This window comes from Sebastes umbrosus, chromosome 7, assembly GCF_015220745.1.
Source record: "Sebastes umbrosus isolate fSebUmb1 chromosome 7, fSebUmb1.pri, whole genome shotgun sequence".
In the NCBI taxonomy this organism is placed as follows: domain Eukaryota; kingdom Metazoa; phylum Chordata; class Actinopteri; order Perciformes; family Sebastidae; genus Sebastes; species Sebastes umbrosus.
The window spans coordinates 25206569-25229969 of NC_051275.1; the positions used below are offsets into that span (position 1 = coordinate 25206569).

The following is a 23401-nucleotide window of genomic DNA, read 5'->3' on the forward strand; positions in this document are numbered from 1 at the left end:
TACATACTTACCATATATAAAAAAGCATTCGAAGCATTCGGGTCAACCCTACTTTTGAATATAATTTTTACGATTTCTCAAACATACATACTGTATATACATTTTGCAGTCATCTATGAGTTAATACACTTTTCCTACAGCCTTGCACTATTAATTACAAAATACCACAAATAACACAAAATACCTACATTTTTTTATTAAATCTTCTGCAAGTTTAGTCATCTTTTGCCACAGTAATCACAAAATTTAAAGGTACTCTGTACGATATCCAGAGCATTGCTACAGCATCAGACAACTATTTGCTACGTAAAGATATAGAGGAGTAATGTCTACCTGAGCAGAGAATGAAGTCACTCTCCCTCTCTGTGTGTTATAATCTAAGCTTCTCCTTGCTTTGTTGACGCGGGCCGGTCGTGCGTGCTGGCCATGCATGCTGGCCGTACGTGCCTTTTAACGCAGTGGTTCGCTCTCAGCCGCTGCTCTGCTCTGCTCTCATACGGTGGTTACAGCTGATAACGTCGTAGTCTTAGCTACGAGCCACCAGCTCAGTTGTCGCCATGTTGAGAGCCGTGCGGAGGCAATAGAAATGCTTCCAATCTTGCATTAACTCCTTTAATGCTTTACTAACTGGTTGGGTGTTTTGCCAATACCTGCTTATCTCCAGAACCGTTGATACTGCAGCTAACATCATGCTAAAGCCAATGCTAACAATGCCCTCATGACATCACCAGAACATGTCATCATCAGTAACACTGAATATGGATTAAACACACACATGAGTACAATTCTCTTTTTACACTGTCCATTTACTCCTAAATTAAATTTCTCTTGCCGTGTCATTTAAAACCTCCAAGTCATTTATGATTCAGTTAGCATTGACGTGTCATCTTCACAGCTCCAATAATTCACATTACAAGAAACAGCTGTGTGAAACACTGTGTGCTGTCCTTCCTCCGCTGCCATTGGCTGCCCAGTCATTACATGCTGGCTCAGCCGCACGCTTGTCACTCATCAACCGATCACATTTCATGCCCTTTAAACCCCAAACTGTACTCGTACGCTCAAGATGCTTTCTGTAAAAGTGTACTTACTCGCATGAGTGGTTTGAGAAACTGAGACCATTACTGTGCTCGTATTCGCCATCACCATCATGTCGATGTGTGTGTGTGTGTGTTTGTGTACACATTTCTTTTCATTTTTACACTATGATTTTAACATAGATGTATTTTACTTCCTGCATGTGTGTTTGAGATCATGTCTGTTTTTATTTGTGTATCCATTCATGACGCACTGTATTCATTCTGCTTGCATGCAACGTGTGCAATTTTATATGTGTGTGCGTGTGTGTGTGTGTGTGTGTTATGAGACGCAGGAACTCTTGAGTGCATTTCAGCCTCATTTAAATCCGTCAATACTTCAATTAGAAGCCGACGAGGGGGCTCAAGGGAAGAGCAGTCCGCGTGTTTCTCTGCTTTATTTGCACTCTCTGGCTGTCTTTGTTTCTTACATTTCCAGCAATGCGAGAAAGATTAAAAAGATAAATAACACATTATTTGTTTCATTTTATACCCTTGTTCATTTGCTGGCAGCTGCGTGTGTCCTCCAAGTGTCTAAATCCCCCATTGCCGACAACAAAGCATACATTTATTTACCATTTATACAGATCATTTTTTAGCTTCATTGAATCACTCTTCTAACAAAATAGTCTTAATCCCAGATGAATATTAGAGTAATACATCATACATTTAAATCATTCAGTCCGCGCTGCTCCTCCTCCGTGTGTCTCTGTGCGTGTTTTGCTGTTAGTCGTCTTTCTAAATCACAATGTGAACATAGTGAATCCTGTAAATTGACAAAAGAGAACTGTCCTGCGTGCATAATCGCAGAGTTGTGTTTTGTTTTATAAGGGATGTCAAAGTTAACGCGTTAATAACACAAATTTGTTTTAACGCCACTGATTTCTTTTATCGCATTAACGCAACTTGCGGTTTTTAGGTTGAAGCGGACTCAGTTTTAAATCTAGAGTGAAGATACTGGTATCATATGAAACTATAAAGACATAAGTAATCCATTGGTACCAACCATCTCATACTAGCTTGTCGGAAAGGAGGCTAAATACCGCTCCAAACTTATGCTAAATTTTGGCGAGGAAAAACTGGCATGGCCATTTTCAATGGGGTTCCTTGACCTCTGACCTCAAGATATGTGGATGAAAATGGGTCCTATGGGTACCCACGAGTCTCCCCTTTACAGACATGCCCACTTTATGATAATCACATGCAATTTTGAGTCATAGTCAAGTCAGCACACTGACACACTGTTTTTGTCTGTTGGGCTTGAGATGGCCATGCAGTAGTAGACTTATCTGAAGATATACAAATCTGAATGATAAACCCGTCAAAGTGTAAACTGCATTATGTAACAAAAAAAACGTGACAGCCATAACAACCTGTTTGGTATTTTTGCTTGACAAATCACCGGAACGATTAATCACCCATCAAATAGTTACCAATTTATTTTCTCTCCCTCGATTAATCAACTAATTGTTTGAGCTCTAATTTAATCTGCAAATGCTTCGACAGTTTCACCACCAAGGTAATTTGGTAACTAGGAGTTAAGAAGTGCCAGTTTCCATACAAAAAAACATTCAAATCGTGCTCCTGGTTTTATTATACAAGATTTAACCCATACGTCACCCATCTTTGTAAGAGTGAAGCCTCCTCCACACTGTTCAGTCCTTCACCTCCTGTCTGTCTGCACCTCTCTGTCTTTGTTCCCCTCCTTCTCCCTCCCTCTCTACCCCCTCAGCTTTCTCTTTCTCCCTCGTCTCCCCTCTTCCCACTCACACTTTCTCCTCTACCCGCCCGTGTTTTATTACCAGGCCCCTGTAATATCGCTGGATATTAAAAAATATACATCAACCGAGCAATTATGGGCTATCAAAAAGAATAGGTTTAGCCCGGGGCCCTGTGAGCGCTGCACGGTAGATGCATAGAGATGAGATGAGGAGGAAGCGAGCAAGTGGCCTCACCTCAGCGCGGGCCACTGAGGCACGACCAAGATCGGTGAAGATTGAGGAACATTTTAGATACTGCGGTCTACATCACATGGTAGCGATCCTGAATACACGAACATTTAGCATGTCTTATTCACACATATGCACACATACAAGGTCACAGACAGATTAAAACATCTCACATGTATTCAGATATGCATATTCATATGTGCTAATAGCATAAATGACGAATATTCTAATACAAACATGTTTTCATACAGAAACAAACACACTGAGTCTTGCATTCTGTCATTGCGTGCCCTTTCTCTTTCGATGAGCAAACACGAGCTTCGTCGATGTTAACTCGCACTGCCAAGGCTGCAGATTTAGATGGAGAAAATAGCCCCTGTTAAGGAGCAATAACATTTAGAGAAGGGGCTGAGAAGACTCTTTTAATAGGACTCACTTAAAATTCATAGTTGCTATGCAAAATAAATCAGCGATTTCCTGCGCGGGGGCAGCGGGGAAGGGGATGATGGTGTGGGGAGCGAGGGAGAGGGAGGGGCTGCGAGTGAATAAGAGATGAGGTTTAAACGTTGGCAGTCCCAAGTCTGACACATTTCATCATGTCGGGGGGCGGGCGGGGGTTGGAGGATGCACATATATACACACACACAAGCGTACAGGCCTCGTACGTGCACGCGAACACACAAACACAAGTAGCTCCCCTTTTGATTTTTGTTGGCTGCATCAAAGAAGGAAATGTACTGTGAGGAAGAAGTCAGAAACATGTTGAAGGAGTCTGTGTTCATTTGTTTGTGTGGGGGCGTTATAGTGTGGGATTTGTGTTTGTGTGTGAATGTGCTCGTTAACTCTCTTGATTTTAATTTACAGTATATAAATTAGAGCCCGACTGAAACAGTGTCACGGCCGATGTTATTGTCAGATATTAGCTTATCACAGATATACTGGTATCAGCGTAAAGACATTACAAAGACATGTTTGAGCTAAGCCACGCTAGCGGCATATTATAGACTGTATATAAGAAGTGGATGTAGTCACCGTGATGTCACCCATTCGTTTGTTGACTGCTGTTTTTTGAAGCCTCAAGTTCAACATTTTGTCCGTCGCCATCGTGGTTTTTGACGGTCACCCTGTTGGTTATTTGCAATCAAAAGTGACACGAGAGGGTGGAGCCAAGTACAACCGAACGCTGAATAAGACATTTATAGGTGACAAAAAAGGGTATAATTAACTTTGATGAACTGAAAACACTCTATGAAAGGGTTAAAGTAAGTAAGACATACATCACCCAGACCAAACAACGCCGTGGTAGCGACCTTTCAATCACAAGGTATCCACGCCCTAAAGCATCTCCTGCCTCCTGCTTTATGGTCTATTTGACTCTAAATGGGACCATGATTTACTAAATTAACATCATGCTGTATTGAAGAAGACTTGAAACTAGCGATTTAGACCATAAACTAATGTTTACAATGTTTACTGAGCTAATAAATCCAGTGAGAATCAGAAGTAGTACAAAGAGCCATTCTGCATAATGACTACTTTTATTTTTCATACTTTAATTACATTTTGCTGATGAAACTTTTGTACTTTCACACAAGTCAAATTTTGAATTCAAGACTTTTCCCAAACAAATTGTATTTTTAGGATTTTCTTTTATAGCATTTCTACTTTTACTTAAGTAAAAAATCTGAGTACTTCTTCCACAACTGGTCTGGCTCTAATACAAATGTGTGCACATGCTGCACAATGTAGATACATATATATATATATATATGTACCTACTGTACCACTGAAATAATAAATGACAACAGAGCATGAAACAATCTGTAGCATTTTTCCGCCTGCTTGTGCTGCAGAACGTTTGAGGTTTTACACATCAGGGCAATTTGCCATTCACACAAGCACAAATGATTCATTATAAATTCAAGTACTTTAATTGACTTGTGATTGTATAACCTTCCTGGCACTCCTAGTACGAGCAAACTGTACCAGGCTGACGCCCGTGTGAAGCCAAAACAAATTATTACAAAGTTATCTACAAATACTGTTTTGACCCAGGGGAATACTATGTGTGTGTGTGTGTGTGTGTGTGTGTGTGTATTTCTAAATAGTGTTTTCGGTTGTCTGTGTGTGCTTCTGTTTTGGTTTGTTTGTGCATGTGCATCGCTATGTTTTTTTTATTATACACTTGCGTACTGTACAAGTGTGCAAGGCCAGTATCTCTGTATTTGTCTTTGTTTGTGTATTTTCAAATGTGCATGCGTGCATTTGACGTTATTCGTGCATGTCTGTATATATGTTGGAGTGTGTGTGTGTGTGTGTGTGTGTGTGTGTGTGTGTGTGCGTGTGTGTGTGTGTGTGTGTGTGTGTGTGAGACAACAGCACGGCCAGCGGACTTGTCTGCTGCGTATGAATAATCAAAGTGGTCTCTCTCATCATTAAATCATCGCTGTCCTGGTGGGAGCCTGAGGAGGGAGATGGAGTGAGAGAGCGAGGGAGAGGCAGAGGGATCATAGTTAGCGCTGCAGGGGTACATGCTCTCTCTCTCTCCTCCATCGTGTAGTGTGGCTGAGATGTGTCATGAGCACAAGTCTTTTCTGCTCTCTGTGCTCGCCCACTTAGCTCCCCCAGACACAGCCGCTCTCATGCACACACAGTCATACATATGCACGCACAGCATAACGCTCATGCACAGACACATTATTCAGGAGTGTACAGACATTCACACACCGGCTCGAACACACATAGTGCATCTCCTCTTGGAAGAGAAGGCCTCCAACCTCTACTACACATGTAGCTGCCACTACTGTCCTTTTCAATGACACAGTATTATTCACCATAGCACTTATTTAAATAAGCTGGAAACCTTCTAATAAACGTATGGTACTAAACACTGGCCTGTCTAATGTAAATATAGATTAGCTGACTGATCACTCAACATAGTCGATTCATTGTTCAAAGCTTCTCTAATCAGTATTTTTAACAATGGATCAAACTGCGTATGTGTGTAATGTAAAAGGAGTCACTCATATTTTAAAGTAGCTGGCAGCTGTTTTCGGCAAAAAATCGTTAAAACACACTGTAAACTAAACAAAGTTAAGTGACTGGATCGACAAATATAGCCCTCAGGAGCTGGTGAAGACCAAGCCACATCTAAACGGAAAGTGAATATTGGTCTCACATTTATCAGGTGGACACAAAAAGGACTCCAAATTAATGTAAATATTGCTCCATAGCTGCTGGATGTGTAAATAAATATGCAACTGTTTGCTAACATGTTTGCCACATCACCTCTATAGGGTGATAATATGTCAGTGCTGAGTTTATAGCGTGGTTACGCTGCCCCCAAGTGGCCAAAATGTCAATTAATGTACCTTTAAAGTCCCAGTGAAATGAAAAAATACACTTTCCCAGTTTTAATCCTGTGTTAATTGTTCATTCATCACAGGGAGTTGTGTGTGTGGAGCCAACAGTCCTCTGCTCTGCAGTTCCCGTATATCACGCTAAACTCTAAGCCAGCACCCTTTAAAACTTTTTTTCCAATCAAATGCACCATACAAATATTGCATTTCACTGTGAAAAACATTTGTTGATGTTGAAATACATTCTGCTCAATATTTTCTCAGTTATTGTAGTTTAAAATTGTCTGCCTTTTTCTGACCATCTGAAATCACAGCTCTTCAATTTTTTGTTTGGAGCCCGATTGTTGCACAACAACGATGACGTCCTGCCCGAAATAAAAGATTGGATTAGATTAGATTGTTTATTAGCCACACGACAAGGCCTGTGGAATTTGTTTTCGGTACAGTATGTTATTCTCTGCAGCACAAATGCATAAATGGACAACATCAGACAATCATGGTAATGTTTTCCTGACATATACCACAGACAAAAGTGTGAGACATAGCAGCAGAGCAGGTACTGGGGCAAGCCTCACAGCTACCATCTTGTCTGAAGTGACAAAATAACAGAATATGAGTGCTGTTTGGGACGCAGTAGATTGAAGTTGCATTTGTTGCATGGAGCTTTGAATGGATTCCTACAAATTTCAATGTGCTTTGACTCACTCAGAATGCCTCAGGTTTATAAATCATCACACAACTGGGAGAGATCAGATCATTTGAATAGTTTTACCTTGTTTTTTTATGATTGCTTTATTAAGATAATGTTCACATTGATAAAGATTAACATATTCATTCAGTCTGCTCAAACTGCAGAAGTTAATATGGAGTATTCCAGCTCAGGAGCTTCACACTTTAGAGATCATTATACTGTGAATAGCACCTGAAAGTCTCTGTGAGCGTCGGCTTCATGCCAGTAGAGAGAAAAAGACAGAATGAAAGAAAGTGTGAGTATGAGAACAGTGTGAGTGTGAGTACAGACTGAGAGTAGTCTGGGTGAGAGACACTCACAACAGATACTGAACGACACGCACACACACACACACACACACACACACGGGCTAGATGTGTTGCTAATGAGCCTGGTGTGCGGTTACGCCGTAGAGCCAGACCGGCTCCACGCTCAGACCGATGGGAGTTCAGTCAGGAGTCACCACTTTCTTCTCCGTTCCTCCGCCTCATCCTCAGAAAGCAGCACGTTACCGCTCGCTGTCATTATCAAAGCAGGCGCAGGCTTACCTGAAGGGCTCCGTTTCAATCTCTAAGTATTGTGGGAGACAGGTAGACTCAAACATGAGTTCAGGATGGTCCCTGGAGTGTTTAAATGGTTGTCATAATTGTCAGAGAAAAAGAGAAAAAGGAGTTTTCTCGGTATCAGACAGGAAACACAGTTAGAGAATACACATGTGCTGTGTTTTTCAAAATATAATTTGATTTCTTTTACTTTGGAATAAAAAGCATGTGGCGCTATGAAAGCAATTATTTACAAATTGGTCCTTGGTGGAAGGGGAAGAAGATATACTGTTAAAAAAAAGTAATATTTGATGTTCCTCTACTAACATCTTCAGCAGCAAATGTGCATAAAATGGCAAAGAAATGTTTTAACTGATTTTCTTATTATTTTTTCCCCTGTTCTTTCTATTCTTCCTCTCTTCTCCTGAACTTCTGTCCTCTCCATCCAGTCCCAGCCATGATCACCTCCTACCCCAACACCACTCTGGCTACGCAGGGCGAGGAGAAGAAGATGAGCTGCATTGCTCACGGGGAGAAACCCATCATGGTGCGCTGGGAGAAAGAGGAACGCATCATCAACCCGGAGACCAGCCGATACGTGGTCACCGTCAAAGAGGTGCCCGATGAAGTCGTCTCTACGCTGGTGGTGAGCGCTCAGTATTACTGTTGTGTAAACATGCTCTCAATCTGGTTTTGGGAAGCGCACAACCTTCAGTCATTTCTATCTATAATCTATAGAGTGCTGCAGGGATGACGTATTTTTGTAGGCCAACCAGGAAGTTAGCATCGCCATGGTTCCCTCAACAAAAAGCAAATGGGATTTTTCCATTGGGTTTCAGATTATTGGAGGAAATAAACTCTGTGGCAAACATACGTTTATGATACTTACACGTTTTGTTCAGCAAGACAATCTCCACAAATGAACACCAGCGGGGGGGAAGTATACACAACGAGGCTGTAAAGGTGGACGAGTCAGTGTGATGACGTTTAGTAGTCTCATTTAGCTACTTGTTAGCAACCGCCTTTTTTTTTAAGACCTATATAAGCTTCAGAATTCACGAGTGGGATATTTATTGATGTATTTTATATCGTAGAACAAAACTTTAAAATATTTTGAGATTGTGTTAAACACAGACCTAATTTCAGGCATCTAACTAAAAACCCATTGACCTCCAGACGAGGGAACCGGAAGTGCTGAAATTGGAACTCATTTCCAGGTTTTAGGACTCATTCCTGTAGCTCTCTATACAGATGGAAAGCAGAGAGGAAGAAAGAGTAGAGAAGGCATGGCAAAAAAATAATAAATCAATCTCGAAAACATTCACCATACTCTTAAAACTCTTAAAATCTTCAAGTAGAGTATAAAATATTAAAGAGCTCCCTTTCAGTTAAGCATAATGGTTATTAAAACACAGTATGAATGAGTACATGTGTAATGCAGTATTGTAAATGTGCCCTATGCGGGTCTAACTGACTAATAGGGACAACGGTTTCTGAAATTGGTACAGTATTGAGGGTGAGCGCAGTAGACGGCAACTGCAATATTGGGGTAAGCTGGCACCGTCATTTACGTCTACTAGACTTGTTTTTGCTCTGACAGGCTCTGATTGTTATTATAAGTGTCTGACATTATGGAAAGAGTCTCACTCAAGGAGAAGTCTCATTCTGAAGTCTGGCGAGGTGACATGTTGCCGGTAGACAACGGTGGAATAGTGGAATACATCCATGGTGGGAACATTGCGAGTGTTTGTTGTGTTGGAGTACAGAAAGCGTAGCTTAGTGTTATCTAAAAGATTTTAAATGTCATGGCTGAATATTTAGATTATGTTGAAAATGTGGATGAGGTCTTTGAATTCAATAGCCGCCATTTGAGCCAGAGTATACGGATATTCAGATTTCACAACAAGACTTCTCCTTGAGCGGGACTTGGACTCAATAACAAACAGACCAGATCAAGCGAAAGGTAAGAAAAACATGTTATTTCTCTCTAAGGTCCTTTTGATAATGTTGTCAGACACTTATAATAACAATCTGAGCCTGTCAGTGGCAAAAACAAGCACTTTTAGTTGACGCAACGTTACATTGACGCTGAGCAATTGCCCTCGCAGCTCGTTTTGCTGCAGCCGGTTACAGAGTTCTCCCTCAATACTGGACCAATTTAAAAAATTGTTGTCTCCATTAGTCACTAAGACTCAAAAACATGGGAAAATAGGTTGAAAAACACCAAAGTTACCCTTGAAATGTCCAACATAGGTCAGGAGGAAGTTGAGTCCACTGCCCGTCCTCCTTTTTCAAAAATCACTTAGCATGAAACATCATTTTAGACACCTGACTGCCTCTTTGCCCGTCTTAACGTCCTGCATATGGCGTGTTTCTCTATAGATTATGCCAACCGTTCGTGAGGACTCCGGTTTCTTCTCCTGTCATGCCATCAACTCCTTCGGTGAGGACCGAGGCATCATACAGCTGACAGTGCAAGGTAAGACTCAGTTCAGCTTCTTCACTGGGTCTGTTTAGAAGAAATATCCCTCCAGGAGTAGTTAAGTTTTCTATCATTTATTGCTTAATTCATTCATTTATTAATTTAATTGCTGCACAGTGTGACTCCTGCTCTTTGCAGTCCTATCTGTAATCTCTCACTGGGGAAATCACAGACAGAGTAAAACCGATACGTCTGTCTGGTCTGCCGGTTCTATTTCAGGACTACTAACTGCTGTAACTCTGTTGTGTTCACACTTTTTTCCTCAGAACCACCCGACCCTCCAGAAGTGGAGATCCGGGAGGTTAAAGATCGGACCATCGCTCTTCGCTGGACCATGGGCTTTGACGGCAACAGCCCCATCACAGGATATGATATTGAGTGCAAGAACAAATCAGGTAGACACAAGTTGAAGAAATGATAGGTTACGTACAAGCGGCAACCTCCAGTGCAACCTTCAAGTGCAAAAAACTGCAGTTCTTCTAATGGCCACTCGAGGCTGGCTCCAAAAGCGAGTCAATCCCTATTGACCCCCATGTTAAAATGCCCGACTTTACAGCAGAAATAAACATGCCTGGTACAAAAAACGGTGTTGGTCTCTGGCTATATAATATCTCTGTTCATGACAAATGTACAGGGGGAAAATTTTATACAACTCACCCGTTTAATTTATATTAAGGCTTAAAATTCGGCATAATGACAGCCAGAGCCACCCGCTTTGAGGGTCGTGTCTAGAAGGTAACCCACAATTTAGGAAACTCACGCGAGATGGTTAAGGTTAGGCATTGACCTTGAATGGTTAAGGTTGGGATAGGTCACTGGGCAGCGAGTCTCACAAGAATTTTTGCATGTTTTTGCATTTTTTGCAGGTTACCTTCTAGACACAACCCACTTTGAGCTTCATAACGGCTCTTCAGAAACCTCATGGAGAATACGTCCATATTTTTATACAGTCTATGGTTACATATAACATCTATGTAACCTACTTTACAATGTAATTTCACAGCAAACAAGACAACCACAAATCCAGAAATGTTACTATTCGTTCCTAACAGTCTATTCTCCTTCTCTGTTTCATCTAGCGTCATGGCTATCAGCGCAGGTGACCAAAGATGTGTCACCGCAGCTCAACCAGGCCACGATTATTGACCTCCACCCTTCTTCCACTTACAACATCCGCATGGTGGCCAAGAACATCATCGGCAACAGCAACCCTAGCAACGAGCTCACCATCACTACCGATGAAGCAGGTAACCGAGCTTCTCATGAGTCCTGTGGAAACACGGTCACATGACAATGCAATTTTACAGTTTGACCTAATTGGAGTATAAAGTTCATCGTATATGTACTGAAAAGGATCTGAAGACTGCAAAGTAAGGAAATAAGGAGTCAGCCTACAGTGCAACTGGATTATTTTTCCTAGAACATAAAATAAAACTCCACTTTCTCCAAATCACACATTTTAATAACAGCCCAAATTAATTTGGCTGTTATTAACTTTACCCTGTCACAATGATTTATTAAAATACTTCAACTCTGCTCTGTAGAGGATCAGTCCGAATGCTGGTTCGGAAAGAAAGCTCCTCGTCTTTAGTGTCTATTTCCTCCTCCTGGCCCTCGAACCTGTTGAGTCATCTTGCCCATAATTATTTTATGGTTGTTTGAAATGGAGGCCATCATCTTTTATATCTGGGGAAACAGATCAGTTCACTGTTGCTTTTAGTCGGCTCTATCAGTGTTCACTTATCTTCTATTGCCCATAATGATCCCCCCACAGGCATACCAGCACATTAAAACGCCCCATTTTACCGGATTCATTGCTAAAATAAAGTCATAAACTTCAAATTAAATAAAACATGTATCATTTCTCACATTATTTTAAAGGTTAAAGTTGATGAAGATTTTTTTAATTATCGTTAAGTTGAGGTGGAAGCTGTGAGGTGCTTGAACGAGAGAGAGCATGAAGGGAGATACATTCTTAACTCAACAGCACCATCTAGTGAAACTGAATGGGATAGAAAGTGAAGGATCATCTCTTCCATTGTAAACACAAGCTTGCAGTCATATTGGATGATGTGCTTTATTTGCAGCTCCTGACGGCCCGCCACAGGATGTCATTCTGGATCCCACCTCCCCACAGAGCATCAAAGTCTCCTGGAAGGTAGAGTCCAAACTTTGTGTGTATTACTGATGAGCTGCGCGGCTCTGAAATAAATATTATGAATGACATTAAAGGGTTAAAGAAACACAAAGAAATATTTTTTTTTTCTTTCTGCAGAGGTTAGTTTCATAATATATGAATGTACTTGTAAATCTGAGACTTTGGACTGTTAAACTACATTCTGGATCAGTAGCTACAAATTATAGTAATAATATGAATCAACTTTCTTTATACAGCACTATCCAAAACAAAGTTACAAAGCACTTTACAAGATAGAAATAGCAGACAAACAATAATAAAACAATTTAAAATAGTTTAAAAGTTATTAAATATTTAGCAAAGGAGCTATTTGTCAGAAAAAGTACAATAAGTAAAATAAAACAATATAAAATAATTAAAATAATCATCCTCAAAAGTTAAGAGAATGCCTTTGTATACAGATACAAGTGAAAATTCAGGCCACAAATCCTGTGAAAGCACACTTACAGAAATGTGCTTTTAAATAAGATAATACGATTTAATTAATAAGATACAGTATATCTGTTTATTTTGATTTTATAATTTTATTTGGACCCCACAAAGGCTAGCAGCCACTTTGTGAAGGCTAATTTGGATCTGAAAAAGGAATAAATAAATGAAAGGTGGCTGAAAATGCTAGCAAACTTAGAAGGAGCAACAGTGACTTAAAACGTTTGTGTACAATAGTCAGTTATTGTTTATAACCAGTGGTAGATTGAAGCTAATTATTTGGTCATGCTTGTTTATAAATAAATTAAATTGACAGACGTTGAGTAATACAATTTCATATGCAAATGATAAAATTAAGCTGCATTACGGTTCCTTGCTTCCTTGCAACATCCAATATATCTATTTTCTGGTAAAAAAAAATAAGAAAACTCTGACTGTCCAGCTTACTTTTAAAGGAAGTCCTTACCGTACAATCAAAGTGCTTCGGATGTTTTCCAGACTGCCATCTGATATCAAGGACTTCCTTTAAAAGTAAGCTGGACAGTCATTGTGTTCTTCCTTTTACTTGACTACTTGTCCTATCTTTGAAGAGCACCTGTGTTTTTACTTTAACGTTATCAACACCAAGTTTCTTGACCCAGTGCAGCACTCCCTATTTTTCTCCATTATCAATTTTCAGTTTACTATAGATTTGGTATTTAATGTTTGAATAGTTTGTGTGAGTTATGGTTTTCTAACTGTTTTCTCTCCTCCTCTTCCTCCTCCTCCTCCTCGTTCTGCAGCCTCCCCAGAGGCACCTGCAGAACGGTGTGATCCGCGGCTTCCAGGTGGGCTACAGGGAGTACAGCCCCGGTGGGAGCCACCAGTTCACCATCATCAGCCTGGACACCACCGGAGACACCACGGAGAGCATCCTGCTGGACAACCTGAAGAAGTTCACTCAGTACAGCGTGGTGGTGCAGGCCGCTAACAGGGCAGGCACCGGGCCGTCCTCACAGCAGGTCGTCTGCAAAACACTGGAGGACGGTAAGGAAGTGTTATATATGTGTTACTGTAATTGTCCAAGTGTCCAAGTCCATGTGTCCCTGCTGAGGATCTTGTAATTAGTTTATTGGGATGTTTATATCACCACATCTATTTTTTATTTTGTGGACTACTTGATGTTTGACTAGTTGTTTTGAACCACATCTCTTCTGGCCTTTTAGATGCAATGGGTCTTAACAAAAAGCTCTAACATATTCTTGTGAAAAGGCTTCCCTCTACTGGACATTTATTAAATTACATCAGAGAAACAGACGCTTAATCTTCAGCACTATTCTGCCAAAGTCTGTGATTAAAGAGGACATGTAGGCTGATTTTACAAAATATAAAGAGTTTTATTTTTACTTAAAAATGTCTACTGTTTATTCACAATAAAATCATAAATTGGAATACCTTTTCATTTATACTTTCTCCAACTAAATCTACCTGCTTCACAAAAATACCAATGTTTTTAACATACTGAACACTGATGTAGTGACTGTAATAATCTTTTGCATTTGAAAACATTAATATATCTTGTATTTTTAAGATTTTTTCACTCGGAGTAATCATCAGGGCTGTTTGAGGATGCAGTTGTCATTGTTTATGAAATCTTAAGCCGCTAAAACATTCAATAATTTTAGAATTAAACACCCCTTTTCGCTAATGTCTGCTCAGGTTATTATAAGATCTGGTTCTCTCAATAAAGAAGAAAAAGGTTTTGTGGTACTCAGTGAATTGCCTACACAAGGGTACCTGCAAAGACAGTCACTGGTATTGCCACTCCATAAGCCTCCATAAATCCTCCATTCCCCCCTCATGTGTCTCTCTTAGTGCCGTCTCGGTCTCCTGAAAATGTCCTGGCTGTGGCGAAGTCACCAGAGGTCATCTCTCTCTCCTGGATGCCTCTGCCCAGAGAGGCTCTCAATGGAAACCTGCAGGGATACAGAGTCATCTACTGGGCCAACCTGCCTGACGGAGGTACGAACATCAACACTCCCAAACACAGACAGGATTTATTGATCCATGCAGTTTACTTGCCATTTAAGTCCACACTTTACATCATCTGATTGTCTTTCACTGCTGTTGCTTGTCATGGTTCAGCCACTAGGGGAAGCTGTGGTGTTATATGTAATATGCTGTTGTGAGTTGGAAAAGTGGTGTGCGTTGCAATACCTATACTACCGTACCATTTAGTATGCCAGAAAAAGATTATGTATGTCCCAGTTCATAGTATGTCAAATGCAGTATGCCAAAAAAAACAAACAGGATGTCCTACTGCATCTGGTCGCATTTTGCAGGATGCAAGCCAGCAAGCTTTTCTGGCTATTCTGACCAACAATCCTCTGCATATTGCATGCAACAGTACGTAGTTTGTAAAGGCAGCTGCAGTATGTACTAAAAGTGCAAAGAAAAAGTATGCAATTTGGAATGTAGCCGTGGTGTAACCTGGATAATTCAAGTTGTCTTCGCATTTTTTGTGTGCGTTTTCTTCATAGAATTTAGCAAAATGTTTAGATATAAACAGTTATTTCCTGATAAATGACAATTGATCTCTGTATGGGACAATTGTAGCACATTCACCATTCCACAGTATCTACTCAGGATTGTCCTCAACCAAAGAAATCCTTGGTCCACTAACACTCACGATTTTGTCGACTAATCGAGTAGTTGATTTAGTCGACAGATCTGTGAAACTGAGTTTATCCACAAAGAATCACATAAAAGCACCACTTATGTTTACCAGAGATGTGCTTATAAGTTTCTTAGAAATAAGTCATTCAGCATGAAAAAAGCAGAAAAACACGACTAATCGACTAAAGAAATTTTAGTCGACTGAGACCAAAACGAGCGATTTGGACGAACAACATCTGATTTTTCAACAATTCTCTTCCACATTACATTATGAGATGATTGTTCAACAGTGGAAACACAAAGTCTGCATTGCACAGAGGGAATATTTGCGGTTCCTGTGTTTTTCCCCTGAATGTATACCCGGCTGTATAGCAGTGATCGAACCCTGCAGTCTGGCTGGTCTCCATCAATAATTCACAGTGCAATAAGTCAGTGAGGCCCTTCGCCTCAGCTCTGAGTGACAGGACACGAGGGAGTAGAGGAGAGGAGAGAGGAATCAGGGCAGTAATGAAAAGTAAAGTCCCTTAATGCCGGATTTTTTTTAGTTAAAATACCTCATTATACAGAGGAGTGCTTCCCATACATTATCTTTACTGTACATTCATCCATACATCGATTGTCTCAGGAGACTGGAGTAAAGTTTTAGCTTTCACCACAGGTAACAAATATTTGGATAACTTTTGAATGAACTGTTGTTGGTATTAGTATTCATAACAATCACACTTCGCTGCACCATACCTCTGTAGTGATACCCAGGCATATAAATGTGTCTCCTCTCTTGTGTCAGAACTGGGAGAAATCAGGAACGTGACCCACAATCAGCCGTCTCTGGAGCTGGACGGTCTGGAGAAGTACACCAACTACAGCATCCAAGTCTTAGCCTTTACCAACGCTGGAGACGGTGTCCGCAGTGAACAGATCTACGTCCGCACGAAAGAGGATGGTATGATACATTAACAGAAACAACACACTCACATTGATCTTCACCCTACTGTAAATCTTACTAGTGTTGGCATTTTCTTAATTTAACCCAATGCTTATTCAAGTTCTTACTTGTAAATGTGGTTGGAGTTGCTTCTGAAAAACAAGTAGCAACAAAACAAAAGACTAAAGTACGGCTGCAAGTAACGATTTTCTTCAATGTCGATTATTTTTTGATAAATTGATTAGTTGTTTGGTCTATCAAATGTCAGAAAAGGGTGAAAAATGTCAATCAGTGTTTCCCAAAGCCCAAGATGACGTCCTCAAACACCTTGTTTTGTCCACAACTCAAAGACATTCAGTTTACTGTCATAGAGGAGTAAAGAAACCAGAAAATATTCACATTTAAGAAGCTGGAAACGGAGAATTTTTCTTTTTTTTCTTTAAAAATTACTCAAACTGATTAATCGATTATCAAAATAGTGGGCGACTAATTTAATAATTGACAGCTAATCGATTAATTGTTGCAGCTCTAGACTAAAGTCAAGGTTTCATGATGCTGTGTAGTGGAGGAATATTTATTAATCTCTTATAACACAAACATTTCATGACCTTTTCAGGATTGTATAAAGCAAACTGGGGAAATTTGGTCTGCTTTACGGTGATAATACATCACACGCTGTATTTTTAGTGTGATTTATATGTATAGCAATACGTACTAAAACTCCATATTCATGCATATTCAGTATGTTTATCTTGGCTCCTCTAAGCCCAACACTGCTCTGCTCTTCCACAGTTCCTGGTCCTCCAGCGGGAGTTAAAGCTGCAGCCTCCAGCAGCTTTGTGGTGTTTGTGTCCTGGCTGCCTCCGCTCAAACTCAACGGCATCATCAGGAAATACATCGTCTTCTGCTCTAACCTGCATCCGATGGTAATAGCATTTGTATACCAAAAGATTGTCAGTGATCTCTTTCAGATTTCAGTTTGTCACAGCCGGTACAGAGATTGTGGTCAAGAGTAGTGCAAAACATTTAAACGTGGAATGCTGCTACAGGAAGCTTTGAATCAAACCATCTGTATGTTATGAAAAGCTAATATGATAGTTTTCTGTTCACACATGTTATTTCTCTGGACTTCACTGCTGCTGCCCAATGATACATTAATCTCTCCTCTCTCTCCGTTTTACAGGTGATGAGCGAGTTTGAGGCGTCTCCAGATGCGTATTTCTACAGGATCCCCAATCTGGCTCGAAACAGACAGTACAGTATCTGGGTGGTGGCTGTGACGGCTGCTGGTCACGGCAACAACAGTGAGAAGATCACAGTGGAGCCTCTTGCCAAAGGTACACCACCCTAACAAAGCTGGCCCCACAATTACATTTGATATTGTTTAGATTCATACAGTTAGGGGCCGTGTCCACCAAAGTGTTTTTTCCCAGCTGAAAATGCCAGGCGCTCTTCTGAAAATGCTCAACTGGGAGCACTAGAGAGCGCTTTGGAGGCACAGCATCTAGTTACCATGATACGGAATATCCCAGCTTGCTCTGGATGAAGGCAAGGCTGAGTATGATTGTTCGGTTCAGATTCAGATTTAGATCAACTTTATTATCCCACACGGGGAAATTAGTTTGGTCCAGTGCTCCAAACATGAGGACAACATAAAGTCCACAGTAAAATCAATAAAAACAATAGCATAACAACAAAACATAAGACCACAACATACTCATTTTAAAACACATTTGATCACGCCTTTTTCAACTGTCTACGACCTGAAAAAAACGCAAAACATGCAGCGCTTGCGCAGAATAGACTCTCAGCGCCTTGTCACGGTGCTGCCGTTTTTATTACAGCGCAAATACTTGGCGCTCCCATTGCAAAGCATTAGAAAAATATGCCGGCCTCAGGAAAAACAACGCCTTGGTGGACACGGCTCTTTATTGTCATCCAAAGCATAATTAATAATAAGTAGAGAGCATTTTTGTAGTTGAATTGTATGAAATGTAGGGCTGTCAAAGATAAAGCAATAAAGCGATAACGCGTTAGCGCAAATTTGTTTTAACAGCACTAATTTCTAACGCATTAATGCAGATCCTGGCATCATATAAAACTAAAAAATCTAAGAAATTAATTGGTACCAACCCTGTCATACTAGCTTGTCATGAAGGAGGTTAAATAACGTTCCAAAGTTACACTAAATTTTGTTGAGGAAAAACTGGCATGGCCATTTTCAAAGGGGTATCTTGACCTCTGACCTCAAGATATGTGAATGAAAATGGGTTCTATGGGTACCCACCAGTCTCCCCTTTACAGACATGCCCACTTTATGATAGTCACATGCAGTTTGGGGCAATTCATAGTGAAATCAGCACACTGACACACTGACAGCTGTTGTTGCCTGTTGGGCTGCAGTTTTCCATGTTATGATTTGAGCATACTTTTTATGCTAAATGCACAGTACCTGTGAGGGTTTCGGGACAATATTTGGAATTATTTTGTGTTGTTAATTGATTTCCAACAATAAATATATACCTACATTTACATTTACATAAAGCAAGCATATTTGCCCACTCCCATGTTGATAAGAGTATTAGATACTTGACAAATCTCCCTTTAAGGTACATTTCGAACAGATAAAATATGTGCGATTAATTTGCGATTAATTAATGTTTACAGTAACTTAAAAGTGTGTTGTTAATAACTGTGTGGATGTTTATTGTCATTAGAATATTGGTTTTCATTAAGGTATAAATACATAGTTCAAAAGTGAACATGTAATGTTATCAAGGTCCCTTTTTAGGCAACGATAACTGATAAAAAATGGGAAAGATATATGTTTACCACATTAAGGAATTTGTAAACCTGTGTTTTATTTTCTTGAGAGTTGATGAAAGAGTAATTTATTCAGACCACCAACAGAGTTGTGTGTTTGTGCATGTTTGTGTGTGTTTTAGCTCCAGCCAGGATTCTGACCTTCAATGGGACAGTGACCACTCCCTGGATGAAGGACATTGTTTTACCATGCAAGGCTGTTGGAGACCCTCCTCCTACCATCAAGTGGCTCAAGGGAAAGTAAGTCACACACAAACAATCATGTAGTGCTGCTCAGCACAGAGAGAATATCAAACAATGTAATGGCTTTTCATCTTGGCCTATAGTAATACAGTAATAAACACTGTTTCTGTCTTCAGCACTAATGGAACTCCTACACCCGTCCTTGTGGATGGTCGTCGTAGTGTCCATGGCAACGGCAGCTTCATCATCCGCACGGTGAAAGCAGAGGATTCTGGGAACTACAGCTGTGTGGCCAGCAACAACTGGGGGTCAGATGAGATCACGCTCAACCTGCAGGTCCAAGGCAAGTAGTCGTTGAGCAAACATTAAAGAGACTTAATGTGGACAATTAACAATATAATGTAATATAATTCAGTGAGGCTCTCAGGAATTCTGTATTGCTTTCAAATATTTATTCTCCTCTAGATAAACCTTTCTCATTTAATGTTATCTCTGCTGACACAACACACATACAGGCATGATGTACTCTTCCCTCCTTTTTTGTGTATTTTGTTTGGGGAAGTAACCTCTGGACTTTAACAGCTCATATGTGCTTCAGCAAGATTTCTGTTCAAAACTTTCTGCATATTCAAAACATAACACACCATATCTCTGTTCTCTGAGAACTCGTAATATTTTGATAACAAAGGTTAATATGACGAGAATAAAGGCCTTACACACGGGCAGTGTTTTTTCGCACGTCAGTATATTTTTTCAAACTGTTGTATTTGTCATAATTTTTTACGCACCACGAGTAAAGGCATCAACCAACCACATGCTGAACCGGTTGAGTTGCGCCTATATTTATGAAACAACAACACGGAGGCTCTTTAGTCCGAACCAAGATGACAAACTTTATTACTCCTTTCAACCAGCGCATACCAAATCCTTCTGTTCTTACCTTTCACAATAAAAGCTCTAGATATATAAAAGTTGCAGGTGAGTATTTTGCATTTTCCTGTCGTTAATTTGTCACGCCTTAAAGGCCTTAAAGTCGTAATTTAATGAGAATAAAGTCATAATATTTTATAAATCTACCTGCACTGTAGTCTGCTGTGCATTATGTTATTGCTCTGCTGATATGGTAGTATCCCCCTCAGGTCGACTCTCTCTGGATGAGACAAAGTTTAGGGGAAGCGGCTCTGCGCTGCTCTTCATCAGAGGTTGAAAACCGAAACCGAAAACCAAGAACGAAAGTGATTTGTTTTGTATTATTCGTGCACAGAGCCATTAGTATATTGATGGTGTCTGAACTTGAAAAAGCTGTTATTTGTGATATTTCTTAGCCGACCAGATCTCTCATCACAAAGGTTTCTGCCCGGTATCTATCATAAAAAGCTCAGAAACAAAAAGACAGAGAACAAAACATCCTCAACAAACAGTCATTCCACTTTGTCCAGGACTGTGTCCCAACACAGAGAGACATGAGACAGTTTAATACAAATACTAACCATGCAGTGAACTTTGTTTGCCCTCAGTCCCTCCAGACCAGCCGCGCCTCACAGTTACCAAGACGACCACCACATCAATCACATTGTCATGGATACCTGGAGACAACGGAGGGAGCTCCATCAGAGGTGAGAGCGACACACACACATACAGCAAATTAATCTGAAACAGCACTGTGGACAGTTTCATCACTTCATAATGTACATAAACACAAATGTGCTTAAACTACATACATTGTCCTTTATATAAAAAAAGGAGTCAGCTCCATTCAGCTCACTGTGATAACCAATGTCACCTCCTCCTCCTTTCCTCTGGTCTAACATTCCTGTTTCTCATTATCTGGTGGTTCGGCCTGAATACTCGAGTCCTAAAAGGTAGATTAAAAAGCAGCAGGGGAAGATTAGGTGTGTTTAAGTGAAAGATTAAAGCGCTCCATCTTAAAGAAAGCCCAATCACAGAGAGACTATCTGTGGTGATTCATCATCGCTCCTGATCGTCTGCTCCCGTCTTTAGAGTTGCACTCACTGTAAAAGCTGTTCATGACTCCTGCTCTGTGATATTTGTTTTTGCTTCCCTGCTCACAGCTTCATCCATCACCAGAATACACACACCTCAGCTTACGACTGTCTATTTTTAGCCAGGCTTGCAGTGCGCTCTAGGGAAGGCAATGTTGGTCTGTCCTCAGACTGTCACCCCGACACTTTTGTCCCAATAACTAGAACTGAACAACTGAATGATTGGATGGATTGCCATGAAATTCAGTACAGACATTCATGGTGCCCTGAGGATGAATCTTTTCATGACTTTTTATTTAGAGCCACCAAAAAACGTCAACACGTTCCACATATTCAACATTTATCTATTTTCTCCATTTTACTAAAACCACTGGTGGTGGAATTACTCAGATATTTTACTTAAAAGTAAAAGTAGTAATACCACTGTGTAAAAATACTCTGTTACAAATAAAAGAACCTAAGTAAAATATAAAAGTATTAAAATCAAAATATACTTTCAGTATCAAAAGTAACATTTTTAGAATAGCCTATTTTATAATAATATATTATAATTATTGATTTATTGATGTGTACATAACCTTAATATACCAGCTCAATAATTTTAATTTAATTATATGTATTCCATATATATTCCTTTAAATCATTTACTATTACTTTTTGTATCCTAATTTATTTGTTGATTCAATTTAGTATTCTTAATCTGAATCTAGAGAGTAACTAAACTTAAAAGATAAATATAGACTTATTTTTTCATTCATTTAGTCTTCAAACTAAATGTTGTCTTACATCCACTAATAATTAAAAGGTGCACTCAAATGTAAGTTCCTAAAGTCGCCATATTTAGAGAGAAAATCGCAAAGTCGGCAACACTGACAGTCCGTCGCTTCAGGCCTCCCTCCAAAGCCACTCCCCCAAAACTATCATTGTTTTTTTTTTTGTCAGAGCATTTGATTTATTAATTGCTGTCGGGATGTAATGAGAATTACAACTAATATAAAATCATTACCAGCCCTGTCTCTAAAGTACAGTATTCTGTGTAATAACGTTTTAAATCCTGTGTCCTAGGTTACATCCTGCAGTACTCGGAGGACAACAGTGAGCAGTGGGGCAGTTTCCCCATCAGCCCCAGTGAACGTTCATACCGTCTGGAGAACCTGAAGTGTGGCACCTGGTACAAATTCACCCTGACGGCCCAGAATGCAGTGGGGCCTGGGCGCATCAGTGAGATCATTGAAGCTAAGACCCATGGGAAAGGTAGGGAACTGAATTTGTCTGCTACAGTTTTAGTTTCCAGTCTCGATGCAGCGCTGTGATGACAACTAATCATGTTGTTTCATGAAGATAAGTCATTCATGGGAGTCATGTTCCCAAACCTATATTGCAATTTTCTCAAATAACTCTGGAGGTAGAATGAATGAAAGTAGGTAAGGGAATATTTTCTTTTCTCAGCCACTGACATTTGATGACATGATATGATTTTGTGTCATTGATCATAAAAAACTCATAACTCAAAGCTCACATAAAGCCCACAAAATAGTGGCAGATGTCAGAGGAAACATGATTATATTCCTCTGTACCTCAGTGCTGGTTGACTTGTCTTCATGCATTATTTGACTTGAGCTTAATAAAAGTTTCAAGTTGGTCGACTGAGAGACAAACTGTGAACTTAATTTGTAAAATGTTGATCATCTTTTCCAAGATGCAGCTTCACTCTCTCTCTCTATCGTCTCCTCAGAACCGCAGTTTGCCAAAGAACACGAACTCTTCACCAGCATCAACTCCACCAGGGCCCGGCTCAACCTGGTTGGCTGGAACAACGGCGGCTGTCCAATCACCTCCTTCATACTGGAGTACCGAGCGGTGGAATCTGCCACCTGGACCACTGCCCAGCGCACATCGCTGACCAAGAGCTACATCCTGTACGACTTGCAGGAGGCGACCTGGTACGAACTGCAGATGAAGGTCACCAACAGCGCCGGCTCAGCAGAAAAGAGGATCACCTTCGCTACTCTCAATGCTGACGGAAGTGAGTTTGGATTAAACAGATT

At 40.2% G+C, this 23401-nt stretch overlaps 1 protein-coding gene across 1 annotated transcript in view; it reads left to right on the forward strand.

Moving 5' to 3' along the window:
- Positions 1-23401, forward strand: part of dscamb (Down syndrome cell adhesion molecule b) — a 147350-nt gene that overhangs the window by 107649 nt on the left and 16300 nt on the right. The window contains exons 12-26 of the mRNA XM_037775854.1: positions 8106-8302; positions 10039-10135; positions 10405-10533; positions 11218-11385; positions 12226-12296; positions 13547-13790; positions 14619-14765; positions 16207-16362; positions 17137-17270; positions 17528-17681; positions 19290-19407; positions 19527-19693; positions 20868-20966; positions 22419-22607; positions 23089-23379. Coding sequence (XP_037631782.1) covers positions 8106-8302; positions 10039-10135; positions 10405-10533; positions 11218-11385; positions 12226-12296; positions 13547-13790; positions 14619-14765; positions 16207-16362; positions 17137-17270; positions 17528-17681; positions 19290-19407; positions 19527-19693; positions 20868-20966; positions 22419-22607; positions 23089-23379 — 2361 coding nt within the window. The remainder of the gene's footprint in view (positions 1-8105; positions 8303-10038; positions 10136-10404; positions 10534-11217; positions 11386-12225; positions 12297-13546; positions 13791-14618; positions 14766-16206; positions 16363-17136; positions 17271-17527; positions 17682-19289; positions 19408-19526; positions 19694-20867; positions 20967-22418; positions 22608-23088; positions 23380-23401) is intronic.